Here is a 25,845-nt window from a genome sequence, read left to right as displayed (position 1 = left end):
TTTTATTTTTTTGTTTTTTTTTTAAGCTCTCAAGGGCATCCACATTTGTGGCGTAACTATAAAAAACACTTATTTTTAACATACAGTTAAGGGTAAAATTGTTTTGAAGTCTGCTGTCTCTACTGTTTGCGGCTGGCATTCTGCAGCTTAACCAGATTGACCCTATGGTTGGCTTAACCTGCAAAATGTAACACTTTGACAAACTATTCCAACAAATATGATCTTCTAGAGCACTCATTATAATACTGATATTATACTGTAAATGTCTTGTGACATCATATGAATGGCAGTATTAAGATAATGACTAACTGTCAGACATTATGCATGCTGACCAGTCCGCTATGCCTGGAAATTAATAGTAAAACTAGTTCAAATGGATAATGTAGCCAAAAGCCGCACATGCGGAACTTTCTTCTTCTTTTTTTTTTTTTCTGGAATAACTCAATATCTAAATATCCTCAAGTTGATAGGATTGTCCACTCACAACAGCCAAACAACATGTGCACGGAAGTGGTGACTCTTTACATATATTTGAGCTAGTGACCTTAAAAGTATAAGCCTCTTATTACGGAGAATAAGAAGTGAATGTATGCTTTATGGTAACTATTTCTGAATGACAGTTTTGCAGCACGTCTGCATGCAGAAAGCCTAAATTCTTCACTGATCCAATAAAAACTATCTTCCCAATAGAAGTATAGCTCTAGTTTCAGTTTTTGTTTTTTTTTTTTGTATGCATTTTGAGGAAAGGTAAAGTGTTGTAAGTAATTCTGTCATTCGCTCCCTGAATGAAGCAGGAAAGCAGAATCCCCAGCATAGGTGTGCAAGCGCCTTAACATTGCTCTGAAATTCATGAGCATTGTATTCTAAGGATTCCTTTTATACTCTTGATCATCACTTTCAGTCCATGGGAACAGTGCTTGCATAAAAACGGAGACAGGCCTAGTGTGTTCAGTTGTAGTCTTTTAGGCCAGTTTCACCCAGCCGTTAAAAATTGCAGCAACGTACTAAAATGGGGCAGACAGCATTTGAAAAACATGGAGTTAGAAAGGCTGTACTCAAACGCTCGTCTGAGAAGCCCATTAAAATCAATGGAAGCGTTTTAGTGGGTGTTTAAAACACTGGTGCAGTGGGGGGGGGGGGGTGAGAATCACGTTACTTCATAAAGCTGCCCATATATCTATTAACAGGGGTGCACAACCCATGGCCTGACATGTAGCCTGCAGTGCTATTCTGTACAGCCACCCCCTTCCAAGCAACAGCACCTAGTCAGATGTCTCTGGCTGTTCAGATGTATTGTCTGTCAGGGAAGCGGTGTGTAGTAGGGAGCAATAATGGGTAAGTACTAGTGGTGCACTACACTATATCTAGAACCCCCATATAATGGGAGAATGGTGGTCTCGACTCCTATGGCATTCCAGGAAGTGGTAATGATGTCGCCATAAATGTGGCTCTTCATTCTAGTTTTTAGAACTAATGGAACACACAATTTCACAAACGGCATTGGGAAGAGATTCTTGCCCTTTTCCTTTCATGAGTGAAAATGTGGGAGAGACATCCCTTCACCCTCCCATTCTCCTGACGGGTGCTTATTTCGTCTTCCAGGACTCATCTACTGGGCACTTATGGCATATATTTAGGATATGCCATAAATGTCTCGAATGATGATGCCCTTTTAATTACTGTGGCCCTTGTGATTGGTTCAGTCTGACAATGGCCCTTGGATCAGAAAACATTCTGCAGTCCTGCTCGAAAAAAGACTTAGACTGGTTTTTGGTCTTTGTTGCAATAATGCTGCTGCTTAGGTGTTCTGATGCAGCAGCGTTCTTTGGCAACTGTCCTGATGGTTTCTATAGGTCACCAGTGTAATTGCATTTTTTTTATAGCGGCTTTCCTCACTTTTGCTGCATTTTTGGTGTCTATGGTGTTAATAAATAACAGCGTGCTCTGGGTATACAGTAGTGTTCTGGCATTTTATTTTCCATAGGCCCCTGTATAAGAATGGGGAGTGTGTGGGGGGGGGGGGGGGTGGACATAAGAGGATGCATGCAATTAAAAATGCTATAGGCATTATCCAAAAAACCTGTGGCTTTCTTTTTACTCAAATCCTAGAGACTTTGTGAATGCACTTATACTTTAAGGAGTTATAGTAGTCAAAAAGGGGTTGCTTTTACTACAATAAAGTCCAAATCATGGTACCATATGATTGTCATGTTGGTTAGAATCTTTCTATCAAGTGTCCATAAAGCAATATAACCTTGATGGTAGACCTCCCTCTTGATATCAAACAACTGTTACATAAAGTTGATCCAGCCCAATGTGTCATGTTAAAGTGACTCTCTGGTTTTGGAGGAAATAATTGCCCCAGCGGAGTAATTACCAGTCATTTTTCTTCTCTGCTGCCCCTTGAATCTGGTTTCAGGCCCTGCCTTTGAATGCTTAAGATGGCCATTTCTATCTAGCAAACTCGTTTTACACTGCTGGTTGGCCAGTCTTGATCACATGAGCAGCTCTGGCCAATCGGCAGGTATAGTGCACTGGTAGTCTATCAGCCATCTTGGATGACTGTAAACAGAAGCCAGAAGGTTGGAGAACTGCAGGTAATATACCCCATCCATTCCAGGACAGGATTCTGTCCTGAAACAAGACAGTTGCCTTAACAGCAATGATCTGACAGATGAGTTATGAATGTTATGCACTTAAACCACAATAGTTGTTCCTTTAGAAGCTATAGATGTTGTGCAGCAAGGGATATTGGAAATGACCTTTTGTTTTTTGTTTGTTTGCCTATAATCTATACATCTATTTCAAAAACCTCTGTCCAGAAATAGTGCTGCGCATGTGTATGGGCTGTCTGACTGCAGGTCAGGCCTGCAACATCATACACAGATGGACTGTCTAAATTGGCGCTCGTGTCACTTTTGGATCACCCTAAATATAGAATACAGCATTCTGTGATTAACTTGAAAGATTAAGTTTTTATTGTTGGCAATCCAGAAAACATTACATTTCAGTCCAAGTATGGGCTTTTTAACTAAGACTGGTCAAACAAAAATATACATGACTGGATGAAAATGGCCTTCTGTAATCATGAATTATAAGTAATATACTGGACACTCAAGGTCATATGGACCAAAGATTGTACTGATGTCTTGCTTTGAACAGTTAATGTTTTTGCAGGTTGTCAACAATAAAACATAACTTTCAAGCATATTGGTGAGTGCTGGATTCTACAGTTAAGGGTTGAGGCCTTATTTGTACCAGGAGTGGTGCGATATCATTGTTCTTTAAGGTCTCATTTACACCAGCTGAATAGTGTCACCACTACAGTTTAATAAAGAAACGGTTCTAAGAAATATTCCTAGGATCTCTGCTGAGACATGGGAACTACATTTTGCAGGACTAGTGCAAAGGAAAAGTGGAGAGCAATGCCTTCTTCCCCCCCCCCCCCCCCCCCTCTTCAAAGACTTTTGAAAACTGAAATCTGCTTGCTATGGTTAACACCACTTTTCCCTTGCACTAGTCCTAACCTCCCCTGTGTTAAAAGAAAAAAACAACTTGCATGTGTCAATAGTCTAATTTCTACTTAAGGCCCCCCTGTCCACAGCCATGATTTCACCGGCGAATCACGCAGTCTGAAGCTTTCCATAGCGTTGCTATGGAATGCACCGGCCCCCTGTCCACGAGCAGAGAATCATTGCGATTCTCCGCTCGCGGCTGGCAATTTGCAGCATGCTGGGAATGGCCACGATTCTCCGCAGTCAGCCTATCTGTCAGATTGGGCAGACAGCGGAGATCCCTCTGCAGTTCCTGCTCCCAGGCGGCAAAGATCTGCCGCAGGATACTGCAACACTCGTGGACAGGGGGCCTTAACCCTTTGCAATCCAATTTTGGATTCAGGGTTTCCAAGGGGGCTTTCTCTTTCTGCCATTATACAATGGTGCAATCTACTGGCTAGAGCCAGTACTGCGGTATGGGACATGCTGGAGAGGCCCCCGCCAACAGAGCAATAAGAATACTGCCAGACATCTTCCAACATCGGAGCTGTACAGCCTTCATTCAGAAGGTCTCCAGATGTCAGACAGTGGATTGGAAAGGGTTAATGTCAGACTGGTGGGATCTTGAACTAAAGATCTATTAACTAACCTGCAACTTTCTTAAAGGAGACCTATCACTTGCCTAAAGCACCATAAAATAACTTCTAGTGCTGTTAGGGCAGGAGACAGGTAGTTGGGTGTTGCATTTTCCATTCTCTCCCACTGCCTGCTTCTGGCACTACTTGCCACTGAAGGCTGAGAGCCAGCAGAAAATCTGTCTGTTGTCAGAGTCCTGTGCACCAGTTCTCTCATACTAGTGTGGGAGAGGGAGCACATAGGACTCTGGGGAATAAGTCAGTTTTGGCTAGTGTGCAGACTTCATAGGCAGGCAATATGGGAACGAAGAAGCAGGTGAGTATAGAAAATACACCACTTGGCTCCCCGTGACCAACCCTAATTGCACCATAAGGGCTCCTGCCAACGGACCAATGCTTGCTGCGGAATTGGCAGCAAATGGCGCCCATAGCATGCTATGGGAAATCGCTTCTTCCTAACCAATTGCGGTTTCCGCAAGATGAGGAAAAATCGCAGCATGCTCAATTTTTGCATGGATTCCATGCCAATGGCTTCCATTGAAGTAAATGAAAACCATCTGTTCCAGAGCCTTTCTGCAATGTAACTGCAGGAAGGTTACAGATTCCACAGGAAAAGCTTAAGTTAAAAAAAAAAATACAAAAACTCCACTGCACATATGTGCCGGACAGCACTTCTACTAATGAAGATGGAAGACCCAGATGAGTAAGCAAAAGACCCACAGAGTCCTCTGCTGCGGGCAGGGTCTGATTCTGCTGTGGGCTCCTGCATGCAGAATCTGATCTGCCTGTGGACATGAGACGTAAGTTGGGGTCCAACTTGGCTTTGGTAGCCTGGAGTTCAATTGATGTGAGTTGCCTGGTTTTCTTATGGGAAAGGCTCAAGGAAGCTAGAAGATGTTATGGGAGATGGCTATCAATCCTGGGGTGGGTTGGAGAATGTGACATTGTGTAGCAAATTGTCTTTAAAGCAGATCTGTTAGCTTCCCCAAAAAGTTCTCAAGAAGCTGGGCCTGGCCTAATATAAAAATGGTCTATATATTCCTCCCCTTGGTCTCTTGCAATACAGCAGAAGGGCTGCCCCAGTGCCAGCTTCTGGCTGTATGGCCAGGGGAAACTCAGGTGTGTTGCTGGCAACCAGTGTCCACAACGTCACCATCCCAAAGTCCTGGGATCAGTGCTTGCATCCTGGCTGCCATGATGTCAGGAGTCTGGGACAGTGACACTGTGGCCTCTGGCTGCAGCAGTTGCCTGATTTCCCTTTGACATAAACACTGTTAGTCAGTGCTTTGGAAGATGCCCAACTGCTTTAAAAAATTTATTTTTTTGAGGTAGTGTTGAAACCCCTTTATACTATACTATACTATACTATGCCAGGGCAGCATGCTATAAAATGCAGGTTTGTAGTTCTAGTAGCCAAGATGTAGACAGTGTCCAACCTGGTATATGGTTTAACTTGTACTAGTTTCTAGTGTGAAATGTACATGTGGTGGTCTGGGGTGGCCATGCTCCCTAGCCAAGAAAGTGGCAGATGGCAGCACAAGCTCAAAGTCAAATTGCTGCTGAAGCAACTTTTTTATGCCAGAAACTATTGTAAAATATCTTGATTGTCCCCATAGTAGTCCATTGGCCAAAACAAGTCCCTCTACATCAGTACACCTGATGAGCTCATTAAAGTGATCTCAGAAAAGCCTTTTGTTTACATCCTGGATCGGAGGGTCTGTTCAGGGTGCTTTCTGTGCTGGGGTTTCCACTTTCCTGCTCCATTCAAGGGGGAAAAAATCTGCATGCCTGAATGGGTCTGTTTCTTGCTGGAACTGAACATCATTACACATATGGTGAACTTGCCCTATGGCAGTCCTTCTGGAAGCAGGTGGCAAGGCTTATAACTAGAGTGATGGGCAAAACATTCCCTATTTCCTATTGCCTGACAAACCTATAGAATATAATAGCAACATAAATTGTCCCAATATATCTGCATGACAGTCAGAATGTTTTTGGTTGTCAGCCTCCCTACATATTAGACCATTGTGAGTCCAGTAATTGGTGGGATCTCTAAGGTAATGCTGTATGAAAAGCTTTCAGCAGTGAGGGACAATACAATGGAAAGCTTCCTCAGGACCTGGTCTCCATGGTCTAGTTATTGTCCTGCTAGGACTCCCCTGGCTTATGGCAACATAGAATTAGGAAGAAGATGGGAAGAGAACAAAAGGAGAGGACCCCTTCCCCAGCCAGTTTGGATACCAACTTCTATCACCCACTTCTATGCTGATTCTTGCAGTTTTTCGTGTGTTGCTGACTATTTGGTATACCCCCTGCTAGGGGAATCGCCGGCATAAAAAGCCTATAGAATTTGACTTAAAATTAAAAATCCTTTTGACATTAAAAGGTATCATATCTAAAAGATTACTTGGTTTATCTTGCTGGGAACAATCACATTTTGCTCTCCTGGTTAACACCATACAAAACGTTTTTCAGCACTAGCTTCTAACTTCCCAGACTGAGCTCCACTGGTTAACTCAACACCATAGTATAGTACTGCTTTTTCACACCAACTGTTTCTCCTTTCAATCTCCCTGTTCTACAAGGAGGTCAGTATTGCTCCAATGGTGCCAATTTTATGTGAACTTTCCAGTGTGGGAAATCTACCCCATTTTACTGTGACTGTAGCCATACAGGACTTTTCCATCCCATAAAATGCTCTACTGCTTAACAAACAGAATGGACCGCATTGTAGTTGATTCAGTTCTGTCACAAGGCAGATGAGTTGTGCCAGAAGTTTCCCTCTTCCTCCTCCATAATGAGTGGGAAAAGAGAATCTGCCAATGCACTGGCATATAACTTCCCTTTTTTCTTTACCTTTCTTCTGTATGGGATACTGGTGTTTCAAGAGAAGTGGAGCAATGCTGCATCTATCCAGAAAACTGGAGACACAATGAAGTGTAAGGGCACTTTCACACAAGTCATAAAACTGTTCAGATTCCCACAACTGGTGAGAATCTCAACAATTCTCTGTCTAAATGCATGTATAACTATATAAATCTGTTTAGTTTCTGCATGCATAAAAACTGACCAATGACTCAGCCTATGAGTTCATCTAGTTTCTGTTGCTCATACCTAGGGGAAGTCTAAAATCCAGAATGCTTCCCTGCTTGGAACCAGTTTTCTCCAGTTGCCCTTCTAGAGGGATTTTAACTGGATTCATTTGGTTTTAAAGCAATTGAAACAAAGACCTGTTGTGAATCACTATAAACACCTAGCAGCACCTGAAGTATGCAATTGTCCCTCAAATTCCAGTGACGTACCTGGCAATCACTTGACTTTCTGATAATGCAGCCTATGTATGAGATTGCAAGATTTGCATGAAATAACATAAATGACATGAGTTAAAATTGATTGTATTTCATTGCACTGAAAACATGACCTTCATAAAAAAACTTGAAATGGGAACAAACGGTAAAACCTTCTTGTTATCTCTTTAGGCCCAATGCACAGGTGCATATTTGCAATACAGAATCCGGAGTGGGTGTCCACCTCTGGATTCCGCAGCAAATACCGCCCATAGCATGCAATGAAAAATCACTTTTCCATGTCCAAGCGTAAATCAACTGTTTTTAGGGGGCATGGGGGTCTTTTTCAGCTCACGGAGGGGAAAATCTTAGCATGTCCTATTCCAGCGCTGATTCCGCACAGACAGCTTCCATTGAGGTCAATGGAAGCTGTCCAATCCAGGGCCCTTCTGCAACTATGTGGGGAAACGGCAGGTACACGTTAATGCCGGCCGCAGGCAGGGTCTGATTCCTGCATGCAGATGTGCATTCAGCCTTAAGAAATGTGGACTCATGTTCATATTCTATTGCTCCTTTAATAACCTATATCGACCGATGTTAATTGCATTACTATAGTTGTATCCTGTTTAAATTTGTACAGTTTTTATTTTAGCTGTGAACAAGGACCATGTTGGTCCAAAGCATTTAAGATTTAATATGTTAAAATAAAGGGAAGCTCTTATTCTGCCTTGGATGTACTAGAGGCTTCTGACTTGTAATCCTTAAACTAAATTTCAAAATTATGCTAAATTCTCACTAGTGTTTTAATTTAAAAGAAAAATCAGAACTGAAACAGGAAACGTCTTAGCTTGCCCCTTAAATCTAATGAATGTGGTTATCACTTGCAATGCTAGAGTTCCAAGTTCAAATCTCCAAGGGTAACCAACTTTGAACCTACAATTCCAGCACTGCAAGGAAGCGGTGCTAATGACTATGCCACCATATTTGAAAGGCAAAAATAAGCGCAATGGGAACATAGAATCACCATGCAGATGTTGTCCATAGTCAGACATGAACCTAGAACCCCTGTTCTATAAGGCTTATAGAGCTAGCCACTGAACCATCAAGCTTTTTCTTCCTACTTAGTTCCTTCTCTGAAGGAGAAGATCTTTGTCTTCTCTTCCTCCACTTTTCTGGAGGGAGAAAAAGCATGGCAGCTTAGGCATCACCAGTGTTGCCTTGCTGCACTGGGGTCTTGGGTGCAAATTTGACCAGACATCTGCATGGCAAACTTTGTATGGTTTTGTGTTTCTTGCCCTCCAGAGAAGGGAGGGAAGAGGGAGCATGGTGGCTCAATTGCTAGCACTGTTGCCTTGCAGTGCTGGAGGTGTAGGGCCTAATTTGATAACTGGTGGTGGTTGTATGTCGCTTTTCAAAGTTGATGTTGCCCTTGATGGTACTTTAACCTAGGAGCCCAGTATTGCAAGGGAACAGTGCTAACCACTGAATTCCATTCATTAAGGAATTGACACCACCTCCAGTAAACGGACAAAACAGGAAATGGAAATACAGATGTCTTCAAGCTCCATCTGCAGCCGTCACCCATTGAATACAACGCAATAAAAAAATCTATTCAATTTTCAAAACTGGAAACAAGGAGAAGCAGCCTACACTCTTGATCCAGTATGTGTATTTGGAATGGAGACAGAAAATGCAAAAACTGATTGAAGACCTTCCACTTGAATACATTTATGGGCTTGAAAATGTAAAAGGTTTCAGTTTTGGCAGTTCACATGATGGTTCAGCAAAAAATGCAAAGACCCTTAACGCACTTCTCTGCGACTATTTTTTAGGGGGAAAAGTGCCTAATGGGTCAACTGCTGCATATGTAATGACCCAAACTACAAGGCTGGCTGTCCACAGGCAATTGAACGAGGAGCTCGCATGACAAATCATTGTTAAACAGTACAATAATTTTTTCAATGACATTGGAATATAATGTAATATTTTTACATTGAACATTTTTGAAAATACTGGAGCTTCAACTGGCTCGAGTGGTAGATGTAAATGACTCCTGATTAACAAACTTTTGTATTACAATGTATGTGAATGTAATCAAGGAATGTAATTCCTTGATTTATGAAAAATGATGCACAGTACAGCGTTGTCTCCTAATTTAGTGTCTGTCCGACTGCTCGCCGTGTGGACCATCTGCAGTACAGAAAAGAAAATGCAGGAGCAGGCAGATGCTGGCTGGGCGCAGGGTCTGATTCTGCTGCAGGTCCTGCATGTGGAGTTACGACCCGTCCGTGTGCATGCGGCCTTGGAGATCTATTCTCAGCTGCCACCCACTGGGAAACCAACTTGAAGCAGATTGTACCTAAATGGAATAAACCTGATGTCTTCCATATGTATCCCCACCTTCAGGGGTAGTAGTACTTTAAGTAGCTTGATGATGGGCAGCTGTAATTGTACATGATGCTTAAAGCCTTATAAGTACTGTGTTCTTGTTTTCTAACTGCATCATAACATTCCATCTGCCTTCAGTCAGCCTGTGTTGTAGTTTGATGTACATGTAATGTGGCTGACTGCCACTAAACTTCAGACGCTCACAGTTGGAGGGGGCAACTCCATCTAAGGGTACCATGAAGCAAAGCACCTGGATCTCATATCCTTGAGATACCAGAAGATTTAACATTGAAGAATTGCTGGCTTATAATAGCTGTGAATTCTCAATATCCAAATTTTTTTGGTCTTTTCTCATTACACTTAGAACTGAAATTGATCTGAATCACAGAAGCTCTATCATGTCCCCATTTAAAGGGATTGCTTTTTTTCTCCTTCTGACCTATGCTCGCAATAGGTTATTAATGTCACATTGAAGGGGGAAAAAAAACTGACTGTCATTTCAGATTTACTTCCACCTTTGGTGTGACCCATTATCTGTACAGTTCAATTGAAAAACTGAAGACTTTTAGGTGGAAAAATGTAAAAAATCTAGTGATTGTATAAATGAGCGCACCCTAAAACTAAAGGCCTATTTACACTGAAAAAAAAATCACTCAGTGACAGTAGTGCAAAGATTGCTCAAAACTAAGTAGCTAATTAGCAACTTAAAGGGGTTGTCCCGCAAAAGCAAGTGGTGTTAAGCACTTCTGTATGGCCATATTAATGCACTTTGTAATGTACATCGTGCATTAAATATTGGCCATACAGAAGTTATTCACTTACCCCCTCCGGTGTTGGCGGCCCCGTCTCCATGGCGACGACCGAAGCCTTCTCCCTCGATTAGACGCACTTGCGCAGTCTTTTCTTTTCTGTTGAATGGGGCTGCTCCGGCGTGCTCGCGCTGCACAGGTCGTCTTCGCATGCGGTGAGGGAATATTTTAAACGCCAAATAAAGTGGGATTTTTGTTTTTTGTTTTTTTTCAAGATGCAAAACAGGACTGTCCTTATTACAGCAATGGTTTTGGCTTACACTACTAAAATCTGCTGACGGGTTCCCTTTAAGTCACCAAATGTTTTAGTAGATACTTAAAGTCATAATTACACTTTTTTTCTTCTACCTTTTTGTTACCAGCAACTTGGGATTCAAAAAAAAAATGTTCATCCACCAACATTTCCCCCTTATGGTTAATACCAGATGCAAACACAAAGCAGCCATGCATAACAAGAGGCTAGATCACTTCTGAGCCCAAATCCTCCCAACACTGTGCCTACCAGTGCATATTAGACATGATTAGACATAACTGGTAAATATTTTAGAGGTTATAGGAGTGTGCTTGGTCCTGATGTGGAGTGTTATGCCATTGCTCACACAGAAAACATCCCTAGTGGCTTAGCAAGTGAGCTGCTAACATGGGTGGAAATAAGTGCATATGACAGATGGGAGGAAGCAAGTGCAGTTGCTGGCCATACTGTTATAGCAAAACTTTATTTTTTCTGATACAAATGGCTGTAGTCTCTTCAGATATCACAATCTGTCCTCCAAGATGGACTGTAATGCTATACAACAAAATAGCCATTTTAGAGAACCAAAGGGTTCAGGATCAGGTTATCGCAAGACCTTCTTCTAAAATAGAACAGCTATTGGTATATTTATGTTTCAAAAGTATTTATTGAAAGAAAATTTAGACTGTTGGCAACATTCCTGCCACATAGACCCCACGCAGGGGGTGACAAATTTAGAAAAACAGGAAATCTTGGCATATATAGCATCAATTGGCTCTAAAATGAACCATTATAAACTGGTGCAAATTCAAAACTAGCATTGTATAGGGTGAAACATTGGGAGGGGCCAAAGATCCTGTCTCAACTTTGAAATACAATATAATCTCTGTGCTGCTATATTACCAATGTTTAATCTTTTCCATCTTTCAAGTTGGCTATTGATATTTATAGTACCAATGTGCCACTTGCATTATATATAATGAAAGGGATTGGAGTTGGTTAAAATATTTCTGTGCAAATGGTAAGCTATTGCCATTATCTCAAACTTTTTGAACAGTGCAAACACCTATAAATAAGAACATTAGTACATGTACAAAATACCAATACTGCAACATTTAAAGCTGAACGTTCCAAAGGGATACAACCAGTGTTTCTGGTGGCGCAATGTGCCACTTACTAATATACACTGTAAGGCTGCCTGCAGACAGGTGGAAATTCTGCAGTGGGATTTCCCACGGAATTTCTGGCCTTGGAAGCTGCCATAGGATTGCGTTAGCAAACGCAATCGTAGGCAGACGGCTAGGCAAACCGCAGCATGTTCTATTTCTGTGCGGGGCTGGCAGAGCCCCGCACAAAAACGTCACTCAACGGCCGCCTGCACTAGTCTGCGCATGCGCCAGCTGCCCGGCAGCCGGCACATGAAAGATCCAGAGCTGCAGGGTGTGGGTGAGTACACGCTGCTCTCTGCAGGCGCTCGGGTCGGCTCCCGTGGCAAGAATTCACGCTGCCGGATCCGACCCGGCGTCTGCAGGCGGCCTAAGAATAGGCATTTAGTACAAATATTTCTGTCCAAGACATAATGGCTCATTGCTTTCACATATTAGCTGCATGTAATTTTCAAACTTCAGCCGGTGGCTGAGGTGAAATAGTGGCTTGTCGCTGTCATGTTAGCTGCATTAGCTTCACAGCAGCATTGTACCCTCTGGTGACAGGTTTAAACAGCAACTATTAGTTTCAACACTGAGCAACAGTTGACTACTAGATAAAGGCTGGACTGGTGTTGGCAGCATTAGTACTTGAGATGACATATCATGTTCAGGAGATGTGAAGATGGACTGCTTCAATGTCGTTGGTCAATATGTACTGCCAGCTATGTATGGACGTTGGTATCATTTATTGGAGTCTCCACACGGGTGCAGCTGTCTCACAACCAGCTACAAAGTGCCAAACTGAGTACTGCTGTAGCCATAGCAATTGAGGCTATGGGTTTCTTGGCATGTAGTCCACCCATAATCCCCCATTCAGTGCATAAGGAGGAAGGACCAGTCATGTGATCAGGCTCTGATGGTTTAGCATCTGGGATGTCATGTGATCAGGAACAGAGCTCAGACCATGTCACTGATCACATGACTGATAGCAGCTGTATGCTCACAGGACCTGTGATGTTGGGCTCTTTTATATATGCTTTAGGACCTGCAATGTCAGTCATGTGATCAGGGGGCAGAGCATGTGACATACTCACACAAGGACAAGTGGTCATTAGCACACTGACAATGCATAACCTTATTTTGCTTGATACAGCTCCACTTTAAAATACCATTTAAAAGTTTTTTTTGTGTTACTACAAACTGCAAGTTATCACCTATCTTTTGGTCAGGTAATGCCTTATCAGTGGAGGTCTTGCCACTGAGACCCATGCTGATCCTGAGAATGGGACCAGTGGCCATCCACGCCACCTCCACCCCTACCCCCAAAATCCTCACTGCGGGGTTACTCTTAATATATAACCACCTCCAGGTGATGGAACTGTCGGGCCTGAAAATTCTGTACATGGAACATGTTATAGAACTAAAGGTTGTGTATACTCAATTTTGGAGTACAAGTTTCAAGTCATGAACTTTTCACAATGTGAATGTCCTGTTATGATCACAGGCCTTGTCTTGTATATATTTTTTTTTTTTGGGGGGGGGGGGGTTAAACTGTTCGGGTTGTGTTCACACCACACAATAGAAAGTCTAAGAATCTGTTTATCTTGATAATGCTCATAAAAGGAAAGCATTGAGTCATGTGGCACAGAGTGCTAATGCAGTCCTAAACTCTCGCTCACAACCTGAAGGCTGCAAGTTCAATCCCTGCTTGGTTCAGGTAGATGGCTCAAGGTCAACTCAGCCTTCCATCCTTCCAAGGCCAATAAATGTGTACCCAGCTTGGTGGGGAGTAATAAATAAATTACTTGAAAGTGCTATGGAATAAGATGGTGCTCTACAACTAGGGTTTATTTATTTATCCAACAAAACCTGCAATTTCTGCCTTGCCACTTTCCTAATAAGGGGGGCATGTTGTAACTTAAAGGAGATGTCCCGCGCCGAAACGGTTTTTTTTTTTTTTTAAACCCCCCCCCCCCGTTCGGCGCGAGACAACCCCGATGCAGGGGTTAAAAAAACCACCCGCACAGCGCTTACCTGAATCCCGGCGGTCCGGTGACTTCAATACTTACCGCTGAAGATGGCCGCCGGGATCCTCTATCTTCGTGGACCGCAGCTCTTCTGTGCGGTCCACTGCCGATTCCAGCCTCCTGATTGGCTGGAATCGGCACGTGACGGGGCGGAGCTACACGGAGCTACACGGAGCCCCATAGAGAACAGCAGAAGACCCGGACTGCGCAAGCGCGGCTAATTTGGCCATCGGAGGCCAAAAATTAGTCGGCACCATGGAGACCAGGACGCTAGCAACGGAGCAGGTAAGTAAAAAACTTTTTATAACTTCTGTATGGCTCATAATTAATGCACAATGTACATTACAAAGTGCATTATTATGGCCATACAGAAGTGTATAACCCCACTTGCTGCCTCGGGACATCTCCTTTAAGTCATGGGACTTTCAAATTTATTTGGCCTATCCCAAGAAAACCATAACTGGCTGGGATGCAACTCCTAGGGCAGATGTTGGGAGTTAGCAGAATGGTGGGGGGGAAAATAAACTTGCATATGGTCCAATTAGTGGATTAGAATATGTAATAAAGTGCTCTTCAGAAAGAACTACATTTTACATCAGTGTTCACATTATAGCACTATCTTATTGTTCAAACCTTAAACGTTAAAGAGGACCTGTTGGAAGGGCCAGCTGCATAACACTGCAGATATAGCTCTGCTGACTCACTCACTCATGTTTCCCTGTAAAAACTCAGTTTCAGTTCCCAGAGCTGTGAATGTGACAAGTGGGAGGTCCCAACTTAATGGGAGATGTCACACTTGACAGTGGGAGCTGTCCACACCAAAACAGAGCCAGTACATAACTGAATTGATGGAACAGTGACTGCAAAACTGTGCAGCTGGCATGAGGACATTACAGGTTCCCTTAAGGTATATGCAATATGCTAAAATCAAGAACTTTGAACAAATCTTTAATCTGAAGTTGAGATGTGTGAAAGGCTGTGTACCCAGTAAGTATTTATGTACTAGTAACAATGATGGATCTTTAAGGACTGATTCAGATAAGTCAGTCTGCCTTCAAGGACAGCATGGTTTGAACCAGCTCCTCTTTCTACATTGGCATACCAAATAAATAGTTTAACTCTGGAGATACAACTGCTATACATTAGGCTTTTGTAAAGCAGTTTTACAGCTCCAGATCTCCAGCTGGACTGCAACCTCTGCTTGTAGCCTTTCCATTAGGGCAGTCATTATTTTGCTGCAAAAAAGCATCTTTGTTCCTGTGATTTGAGTGTGAGCAATGCTTTTTCCTGAGAATCTTGCATCGCTGCCACCCACTATTTTCTCATGCAATAAATAACATTGTGCAAGTTTTTTTAACAAGTCATTGGGCAACACATTAACAGGATTATGTCATGAAATAACTTCCTTCCCTCCCCCTTTTTAGCCTGTCTTGGTGGTGGTTCTTTAACACAAGTGTCATGTAATCCCAGTTTTGACCAGCTCCGATCTCTTTGGGGTTATGGACTTATTTTTTAGTCAATTTCTCAGTTTGTGATGTGGTGATACATGGATCTACCACAAACTGGCGAGGGGGGTACAACAGAAAATTAGAACAGTGCCTGGATAAAGTATCTGGTGTGATCATATAACACTCTTGCCTGGTGCAAGGTGGGGATTCCCACAGGGAGAACCCACCTGCACCTGTTTAAGTTTGCGTCCTATCAGTTTTTTTTTTTCCCCTGTTCAGTGTCCAGGGCTACTGGTGGATTTTAGCAGGATACAAGATCTCTGTGGCATCAGAAATCCTGATAGATATTGTCGAAGTAAGAGTTCTACATGCTCCTTGGAAACCAGTAGGTCCATATTATCGGCTTTTTATTTAACCTGTATCATACAACGCATTTCGGCGTGTCAAAACACCTTTATCAAGTATACATACATAGTCACAATGGCACACTTGTATATAGCCATAGCCTACTTGCAGTCTGTCCTGCACCAGACGCCAATAATGTGACGTAATTTGATAAGTGGAGGGTCCACCTCTCTGCTTGGTCACCAAGTGGTATGTAGGACACTATGTAGTGCTGTATGTGGAACGCTACATGCATTCCAATCAGCAACCTACTGATCGAGTGCAAACATGCATTCCATCGTAGGGACGGGACTGTCACAGCCACATGTCAATCAGCCGTAACCTTTCAGTAAAAACTTGTTTGCATAAATTCATATCTTGCCATGGGGGGGGGGGGGGGGGGGGGAGAGACTGTTACTGATTATCACACATCTCCTGGCAGTTATAATGGAGAAGTCAGCTGAGTGGTGGGCAGGCATGGAAAGTTTTTGCAGGGTGGCCTGGCCCTTTCACTAAACCTTCAAGACCCTATTGTAGAATGGTCATTGGTCAATAGCAAATGTGTATTGGCTAAAGACTCAAATGCCAACCTTTCTTGTCCATTGCTTTCCTACTTGTTTGTATATTTATAATGTTAAAACAATTAGAATGACTTGCCAGAATGCCTGCAGAGGTATACTGCAATACTTAAGAATTGCTGTATATTGTAGAAGTAAGCAAGTTGTTAGTTTAGTTCCAATATTGCAAGTAAAAATAAGGCTAGTTTCAAATGGATGAGCAATATTGCACCATGAAAGGTGGCCCGATATAGCATTCAAACATGCAATGTACCTGCAGATGCGAGGTGTTTTGGTGTCAAACTCCATCACTTTAGTACAGTAGTAATCCTTGATGTTCTATCAAACAATGGGCAAATTATTCTGGGGGAATGCCCAAAGAGAAAATGTGCCACAATGCTTTTCCTGCACCGCAATAGGGGGGAAAATTGCTCATGTATATGACCCCATTCAAAAGAATGGGGTTCCTATTCATCTCACACCGCACAAATCTTGACTTTTTATTTATTTTTAACTCCTGCTTTCCCACTGATCTGCGACAAAGCCACATTGTCATCTGTGGCTGTGTCACTGATTGGATTGCTTCCATTGGCTTCAATGGAAGCTGGGGGAGCTGTCCATACAGGAAAACCACATAAAAATGGAGCATACTGCGGTTGTGTTTGATCTGTACGCTGGGGGAAAATGACAGCTGCAGGTACTTAATTACCTGCGGGTGCTCAATGATTCCCCATGGGCATGGGTTGCACGCACAGGAGACCCCAAGCGCTTCTTGTAAATCAACCTATGTAGTGGACATGAGGGGTCAAAGTTTGTTTTAGTTACCAAAATAGTTATTTATTTTTTGTCTAAAGCCTTTTTCCTACTAACAAAATTAAGTATTGCTGGGTTGAACATTTCAATGTGGTTAAAACAAGCCTTCACACAACTGCATTGAGGGACAATAAATTATAGCTGTTCTGTCACAGTATGATTACAGTAATATAATAAAGTTAACAATCTTTTAACATGTCTTTGTATTTATGGTATGTTAAATGGTACACTGAAAATACAACTTTCCCCTATAAAGTACTCAAATGGCTGACAGAAAAATGAGTGACTTTTTTTTTTTTTCCCCCCTCCATTAGAAAAAAGCAGTGGCTTCAGTGAAGCTGTTAATGTTCACCTGATCTCTTCCTACACTTGCTAATTTCTGACATTTACCTTCCTTAGTGCTTTAAATTGCTTGTATACTCTAAGGGCTCATGTCCACGGGCAAAATATGATTTAAGATCCGCAGCGGATCTCCCGCATGCGGATCCGCATCCCATAGGGATGCATTGACCACCCGCGGGTAGATAAATACCCGCGGATCGTCAATAAAAGGGATTTAAAAAAAAATGGAGCATGGAAAAATCCGGACCATGCTCCATTTTCGTGCGGGTCTCCCGCGGGGACGGCTCCCGCGGGCTTCTATTGAAGCCTATGGAAGCCGTCCGGATCCGCGGGAGACCTAAAATAGGAATTTAAAGTATTTACCATCCGGTGCGGGCGGGGAAGGTCAGCTGTTCCTCACGGCCGCATCTTCCTTGCTTCGGCTCGGCGGATGTGCCCGGCGCATGCGCGCGGCACGTCGGCGACGTGCCGCCGGCGTCAGGAATTCATCCGCCGGCCGAAAATGAAGATCCGGCCGTGAGGAACAGCTGATCTTCTCCGCCCGCGCCGGATAGGTAAATACTTTTAAATTCTTATTTTCGGCGCTCATGTCCGCGGGGCAGGAGGGACCCGCTGCAGATTCTACATGTAGAATCTGCAGCGGATCTGATTTTCCCCGTGGACATGAGGCCTAAGGATACATTCACACTGGGGCAGGTTTCTGCATCGACTAATACACACTAAAGTCTGCTTTACCAATATGCCTAGGAACTTGACCTCAATGGCTGTTCCTGTACAGTCTATACTTGACAAGGGTGAGTCCCCCTGTTCTTGTACTATACCCTCTTCTTGCCATTAAAATTAAGAGGTGTCGGTGTATCGAAGGTAGCTTCATCTTGCATAGTCTGAGATAAATATTTAGATTGTCCTGCAGGGTTGATCCAGAGGAAGGAAAAATACTCTCCTTTGGGAAAAGTGCTAAATTCGGGCTCAAATATAACAATCTGAAGGTTGCCTCTACAGTCTACAGGGACTACAGTCATCTGTATGGTCACTAAAAAGGGCAAATAGAAGCCAGTCATTCCATGTAAAGAGCTACCAACACTGTGACAAGCAAATTCATTCAGTAGCTGCTGGTTGATTGTTGCCTGGTGTTTTTTTTTTTTTTTTTCTGTAGCTGCCCTAAATCCCTCAACAATCCATTTCCAGGTATCTAGTCCCCATAACTTGTAGTAATATTACACTTGGGCATCAGCTCACTTGAACGTCATATATTGACAGTTGTCACATCCTCAGGCAGGGTTAGACTTGCTGCCATTACAGTAAATAGTTGTGTAGAAACAGACTGCTCGCTTGTTGGATACAGTCTTTGGTAGTTTTGTTTTGCTGGTGTCCACTGCTCAGGACCCAACTGATCAGCTGTTCCAGAACACTGTCGCCTGCAAAACACACAGGGTAGAGAATGGAAACAAATTGCTGCAAACCCAGTGCAGGTACAGCTCCCATGAAAGCTGTGCCTGCAATTACCAGTGCACTGGGGGCAGATTTCAGCTTCCACTCAACAGACTCTGAAGTTGAAAGCTGGTTCCTGCACAGCTGATTGGCTGGGGTCCACTGCTCAGGATCTCAGCCAATCAAATATTGATGACCTAGCCTCAGGATCAGTAGTACTTGCTGGGTGAACCCTTTAATTTTGATCTTGGTTACAACTCCCCTAACTCATTACTTAAGTACCAGCTATTATAGCTGTCCAATCGCATCTTCGGCACTGGTGCTCAAAACTGTAACATTATTCTGTTCGAGTTCATTTGGAGTCTTATTTCTTAACTGGTGGCTGTCATGTTCTCATGCACTAGTTAAGGGTTTTTAGATTTCGATGTGAAACGCTAAATGATCAGTGTTTAAAGTGCTCAATAAATGCCTGGGACAGCACTGATTTGCTGACAGACTAGGAGAATCTTGTGCTTATTTGCCCACATTAACACTGAACAATAAAAAACAAAATGGAATGATTGTTCAGAGTATCGTTCAATTGTTCCCTCTAAACACGGCATAAGACACTACTCCTGTTTTGATAAACCAGTGTTGACCAGTCAGAGTAGCATGTAGTGTCTTGGCCACATGGCTTTCACTACCTGATGCATTGTAGTCTCTTCTGTCCAGGCCCAGTGAGTTGCTTCTAATGCTGTAATTCATTAGATTGTCGGTGCAATGAAACAAATGTTTGACACAAACCTTCTGAATGCATCTTTAGAATCTCTTGGATCTAATCCCAAACAAGGATAAAGGTTCTGTAACAAATGCATTCACACGTTTCATATCTTTGGTGTAGATCTACACCTAAGTCCCCTTTTTTTTTTTTCTTTTTTTTTAATATAAATGCAGTTTTCAGTCACTTGCACTAAAGTCACCACTCGTGAATTTTGCAGTTTTTGCTGTGGATCCTTAGTGAACTTCACTTATTTGATTTGAAGGGGTGAAGCCTGCTGCAGATCTGTGGAATTTTCTGTTACAAAATCTGCACCAGTGGTGTGGTTCTTGATGCGGTATCTAGTGGATACATTCTGCACCACTTCTGCAACATGTGAAGGTAGCCTTAGAGTACATTCACATAGCAGGTATTTTCACAAGTCCTCCACATTATCAGTGTGGAATTTGGAGGTCACGGTCAGCACTTCCTTCACCTGGTGGCCTCCAGTGAGCACAGCACTGCTCGTCAGATGATGCTGCAGTGGCATCACCTGACCAGTGGCACTGCACTCACTAGTAGCTGTCAGGTGATGGAAACGAACAGCACAAGTTTTTTTTTTTTGTTTTTTTTTTTGGGGGGGGGGGGGGGCTGGGGTGGAAATGCCCCTTCAACTTTTTTATTAAGGGGAAATGGGCTACTTTAAAGTTTAAGCCAATGCATTTTTCAAAATGTTTTAAAGTATTTGCTAACTGTCTTATTTCCTAATTCACAGGTCAGAACCCTCTTCGTCAGTGGTCTTCCAATAGACATCAAGCCCAGGGAACTTTACTTGCTATTTCGCCCATTTAAGGTAGGAGTATCTTTTGTGCACTTGTTGTCTGATTACTTTGGCGAGACTAACTGCAAGTCTTAATTTAACACTGGCCACAGAGGTGGCTTTTGCTTTTATAACCAGTTTTAGGCATTTAACGTTCTAAACTAATTTTGTTGTCCCCATCCATGGTTTAACACTGTTCATGTGGCTCTTCAGAAACTTAGTTTAAGTCAATACTAACTTTTTTTTTGTTCTTCCCACTTCAAACTATAAAATGAAAAATTCTTTAGTACTAGACCAATCGGGAATAAACTAGACAGGAAGCTTTACCTACCCCCTTACAAAAGGACTTCTTAATCTACTTGAAATCTGAACTTCAAAGACATGTAGTGCAACTTTTTTTAATGGGGATGAGTGCTGATCAGATGGGAGGCTCTCAAATGCTAAATGGCTACAGTCCCTTAGTTCTAAAAGCGGTAACTGGTTTATTTTTCTCTTCCCTTCTTTGCCTGAACTGGGGGTCTTACTACAGTGAAAGGTACAATTTCAGATTCCACCACTCTGCCACTACACATGAATCAAATGATGGGCAAAATTGACTTGGATTTTACACTTTAAAATGTACCCCATGGTTGCTGCTTAAATTGTTGCTAAAATGGCAAACTAGATAAAGTTCACAGGGTTGTGTATGAATATGGCATTTTAAAGTTTGTATGCCCATGTCAATTTCTCAATCTCATCAGTTAAAATCGCACAGCATAAGCACAAATCTCCACACTGACAGAGCACAGCCTTAGGCACTGCTGGGGAGTTGTGGGTACCACTTCTGCTACTCGGGACCACAGCACCACCCCATTGCAGAGGGTGCAGATACACTCCCTCTGCAGCTTATCACTGCTGTTCCTGATTAGTCATGCAGATTTACCCTTTCCTAGTGTCCAGCACATCCACTTCCCAAAGCTGCAATAACTCCACAGGCTTTGCCTTTTTCCGAAGCCAATTCTCAATTTATCTTCTGCTTTTAGGGATATGAAGGATCACTGATCAAGCTAACGTCAAAACAGGTAATCTTTGCTCTGTATGACAAATATTTACCTGGCTTACAGCATTGTCTAACACTCTCTCGTCTTTCTCCAGCCGGTAGGCTTTGTCACCTTTGATAATAGGGCCGGTGCAGAAGCTGCAAAGAATGCCTTAAATGTAAGTGGCCTCTGTTTAGTAGTGTAAGGTGCTCTTCCAGGGTAGTATTCCCTGTAGTATTTTATCCACTTATACCTCAGTTCACTCAAACCAGAAACTAACAAATTGGCTCTAGAACTTTATGAATCTAAGCCCTAATAGTGCTATGGTAAGGTTGGGACATTGCAACTGATCTATCAAAATACTGATATCACTAATGCTTTGGCGATACTTTTCATCGATATGTCCAATATATCAGTAACATCGGTAGTTTAAGGTGATATATCGTTTTGTGTTTTTTGGTTTTTTTTCTTTCTGCACTCCCGGTCATGTCCGCTCAAAGGATCATTGTGAAGGGAGAGCATGCGAGCTAATTAATATTTCTTGGCTCATTAAATAACGATTATTAAGGCCAATGATAAACTTTTCATATGCCTAACTTTAATGTTTCATCTGTAATTTTTTATTTTCATTTGTAATTTAATATATTTTCATATTAATAGTTATAAGTTAATAATTTCAACAGTGTAAAGCTTTAAAAACTATTTTTTTTTATTAACCCTAAACCTGTTTTATTTTTATACAGCATTTAACAGTCAATCAAAATATTGATAGTTTTCCACCGATATTTTACAATAATCGATAGTTTGTTCAGCGATAGTCGATACTATCGATATTTTTGTGTCGCTGTCCCAACCTTATGCTATGGTACAAAACTTTGCATGCCTTGGTGACCTTTTACAAACTTTATCATTCTGCTTGTATCTATATATTTGGCTATATTCAAATTGAGCTGTGAAATATACTAACATGTAATATTTCAATTAAACTGTACTAAAAACTGCATGGCACTACCTTTTTTTTTTTTTTTTTTATTTTCCTTCTTAAACCTATAGGCACATTGTAATGTAGGTAGGTCCAATAAGACTTTCCATTGGTACTTTGCTTTTCTTTAGGGTATCCGTTTTGATCCAGAGAACCCACAGACCTTAAGACTAGAGTTTGCGAAGGCCAATACAAAGATGGCCAAGAACAAATTAATGGCTACACCTAACCCCACAAACCTTCACCCTGCACTTGGAGCACACTTCATTGCACGAGATCCATGTAAGTTCTGATACTGATTTTGTAAAGGAAGTCCTGGTAAGGAACTGCTGTGGCTAAATGACAGCCTGAGGCTATGTTCACACTGTTTATTTTGCACTTGCATGCAGAAAATGTACAATCTGTTCCAGTACCAGCAGAGCAAATGAGGTTTTACCAGATCTCACCCCTATGCTGTATAAATTGAATTGCAGTACAGCAGTAAAATCCAGAAAACATGACTTGTGTTGTAAATGCATCCCTTTTTTTATGAGCTACAAATCCACATGCTATACATATGGATTTTGATGCAGAATTGCAAAAAATGTGTCCTATGATGGTTGAGTCTAAGAGGTTTAGCAGAAACATTGGTTTATCTACTAGTCAAATGAGTTTTTTGGCACAAATTACACCAGAAAATTTAGATGCTGTTCGCCACATTTATTCTCTTGTTAAACCTTTTCGGACAGTTTCCAACTTGTCTTAAAAGGTGTGGCATAAATTCCACTAACTTTTGGCATAAACTAAGCCAACTGGTAGGTGGTCTCAACTTAAACTAGACTGCTTTAAAATTTTGGCAGACTTATTATTCAGCCACATACTTGATAGATCTGGTGCACTTTAGGACTATTTAGTCTACTAATACTGTCTAGACAGTGCAAACTTAAACAAGCCACATTGTGTACTTGATGATGAATCAAAAGGCCACAGATTTGTAACAAGCAATGTTTAAGTTTCCATTCTGCCATGTTAAATATCTTTCCACTTAATCTAAAAGATTTTTCATTTACTAAAACTCGAAACCTGTGCATGTATCAACTTTTAATGGGTGTTAGTGCAGTATGTCTCCACCGGAAGTATAGATTGGGCTAGCTGACCTACAGGTCACACCCAAAGCTGACAAAAGCTCCCGAGTGTACACTTGCTACACTAAAAAGCCATTTAAACTGCACAAATGTTGGTCAAATGATGCCTGACAAGCATCGCTGGCTCGCTTAGCAGGGAGGTGGGGCGGCTGGAGACTTCTCTCCTTGCTCTACCCCACCCCTTTCCATTCATTTTAGTACTGAACGGCCGCTGCTAAACTGCTGCTGTAGGGATGCAGGGCAGCAGGAGATTTCTCTCCCCACCCTTTCTCCTGTCCCTCTGTATTCACTTTTGCAGCAGCCGCTCCCTACTGAATGGTTGATGCTGAAATGAATGCAGAGGGACACGAAGGGTGGGGAGAAATATCCTCCAGACGCCCCTCCTCCCTACTACCCACTCTGTGACAGAGCCAGCAATACTGTACTAGGTCTTCGCCAGGGCATGACCTGGGTGTTAGTCAGCCTGGCCAACCTATATTTCTGGTGGAGGCATACTACACTAATACCCTATTAATGTTTGAGTTAAATTCAGTAGTATCAAGGCCAGTGTTTCCCAAACTGAAGTCCTCATGACTCCATGTCATATGTCAGGATTTCTATAGTATTGCACAGGGGATGTAATTGTCAGTGCCTGATGCATTGCTCTCTGAGCTCCTCAAATCATGACTTGTTGATTGTGAGGACTATTTTGAGGAATGCTGGTCTAAAAAAGCCTGAACTACAGTCGGATTACCCTTTCCTGTCAAAATGTAGTAAAGTATTAGTGCACTAATTAGATCAGCACTGTTAACGCTTTGGCAATAGTGCCACTTGCCAGGTTGCACCTGTGCTTGCAGGATAAGCCCTGTAATTGTCTGGAAATTCTAGTGCTTGTGTAATGGCATCCATAGAACAAAAAAAAAATTGGATGAGAAACCTTGCTGTGAAATACAGGTAGTGTTTCTTGAAACAAGCAGTCTTCTAGCTACAGGCTAGGGGAGCTGACAGTAACTTTCATAGTAAAGATGGCAAACTGATTAAAAATGCACAAAGATGCTTGACAGTTGACATCAGCCCAGATAGTCTTTTCAGTGTTCCTCCAGGTTTTGGCCTAGACTATTTTAGAGTATGATCCTCCCTAAGGGTACATGTACAGGAATTGGGCGTGATGTGGAAAATCTGCACCATTAATGTCCATTTTGATGCAGGTCCACAGCGTACTTCATCCCTACACTGTGAATATACCCTAAGGGAGGTTCCAGGAGATTCACTTTTTCTCCTGGAATTAATTTCAAAGTGAAATTTTTTAAAAAAAGGCGTACTACAAAGTTAAAGGGTTGCATAGGATTGAAAAATATTGCTGCTTTCTTCCAGAAACTATACTGAAATGTGGACAGGTGTGGCAGTGCAACACTTTATTTCTATGGAGCTGAGCTGTAATTCTAGTTACAACTCATTGACAGGTGTGGCATGATTTCCACGAGAAAGCAGAAATGTTCTAAATTTCAAAAAATCTTAAAGAATTTACAGCCAATACAAAATTGTCGTCCATCAGGATAGCGCTACAAGATCCAGAATAGTCAGACATTGACTATAGGAACATGCTTCCAATCTCACTTGTCTGGACTCTATAGCCTATTAAGCGATCAACATTGCAGAGCTACTCTATAGGCAAAGGATGAGCATTAGCTGGCACCCCAGTGAGCTGCTATAGCTGTGGCAATCTGGCAGGAAATCTCCTATGGTGGAGTTGCAGGGAGACTGCACTATAATGCCCCATTCAAATCATTAGGTTGTCTGTTGCAAAGCATCACACTGAGGAAATTACAACTTGCCAATCTGGTAAATATACCCCTCAATATTTTATAGTGGCTTATATAAAATGGGTTTCTAAACCAAATATTAAATGGATATCTAGCGCAGCACATTAACTACCCAACTCTTCTGATCTGCTTTTGGAATGCATTTTGCTTATCCAGTTTAAATGGTGGGCTTTTAGTTTTCAGTAAAGTTCATTATATTAAAAAAAGAAAAAAAAACCCTTACACGCTTGTCAAATAAAGCAAAGCACTTAAGAAGAATATGAATCCAGTGCTTTAAGAATTCTATGAAACCACACCATCAGGGGTTATTCAGACAACCGTATATCAGCTGGGTTTTCACACCCGGCCAATATATGGTGTCCCACTC

The 25,845-nt window shown here is 42.1% G+C and overlaps 1 protein-coding gene across 2 annotated transcripts in view; it reads left to right on the top strand.

Annotated features, from left to right (window-relative positions):
• The window catches only part of RBPMS2 (RNA binding protein, mRNA processing factor 2), a 35,943-nt gene that overhangs the window by 1,435 nt on the left and 8,663 nt on the right, over nucleotides 1-25,845 (top strand). The window contains exons 2-5 of one of the 2 annotated variants that reach the window (XM_066592447.1): nucleotides 20,507-20,584; nucleotides 21,574-21,612; nucleotides 21,686-21,748; nucleotides 22,684-22,834. In XM_066592447.1, the coding sequence (XP_066448544.1) occupies nucleotides 20,507-20,584; nucleotides 21,574-21,612; nucleotides 21,686-21,748; nucleotides 22,684-22,834 (331 nt within the window). The remainder of the gene's footprint in view (nucleotides 1-20,506; nucleotides 20,585-21,573; nucleotides 21,613-21,685; nucleotides 21,749-22,683; nucleotides 22,835-25,845) is intronic. The other variant, XM_066592448.1, reaches the window with a different exon arrangement.

This window comes from Eleutherodactylus coqui, chromosome 2 (assembly GCF_035609145.1).
Source record: "Eleutherodactylus coqui strain aEleCoq1 chromosome 2, aEleCoq1.hap1, whole genome shotgun sequence".
Taxonomy (NCBI): domain Eukaryota; kingdom Metazoa; phylum Chordata; class Amphibia; order Anura; family Eleutherodactylidae; genus Eleutherodactylus; species Eleutherodactylus coqui.
This window is presented reverse-complemented; position numbering and strand designations above follow the sequence as displayed.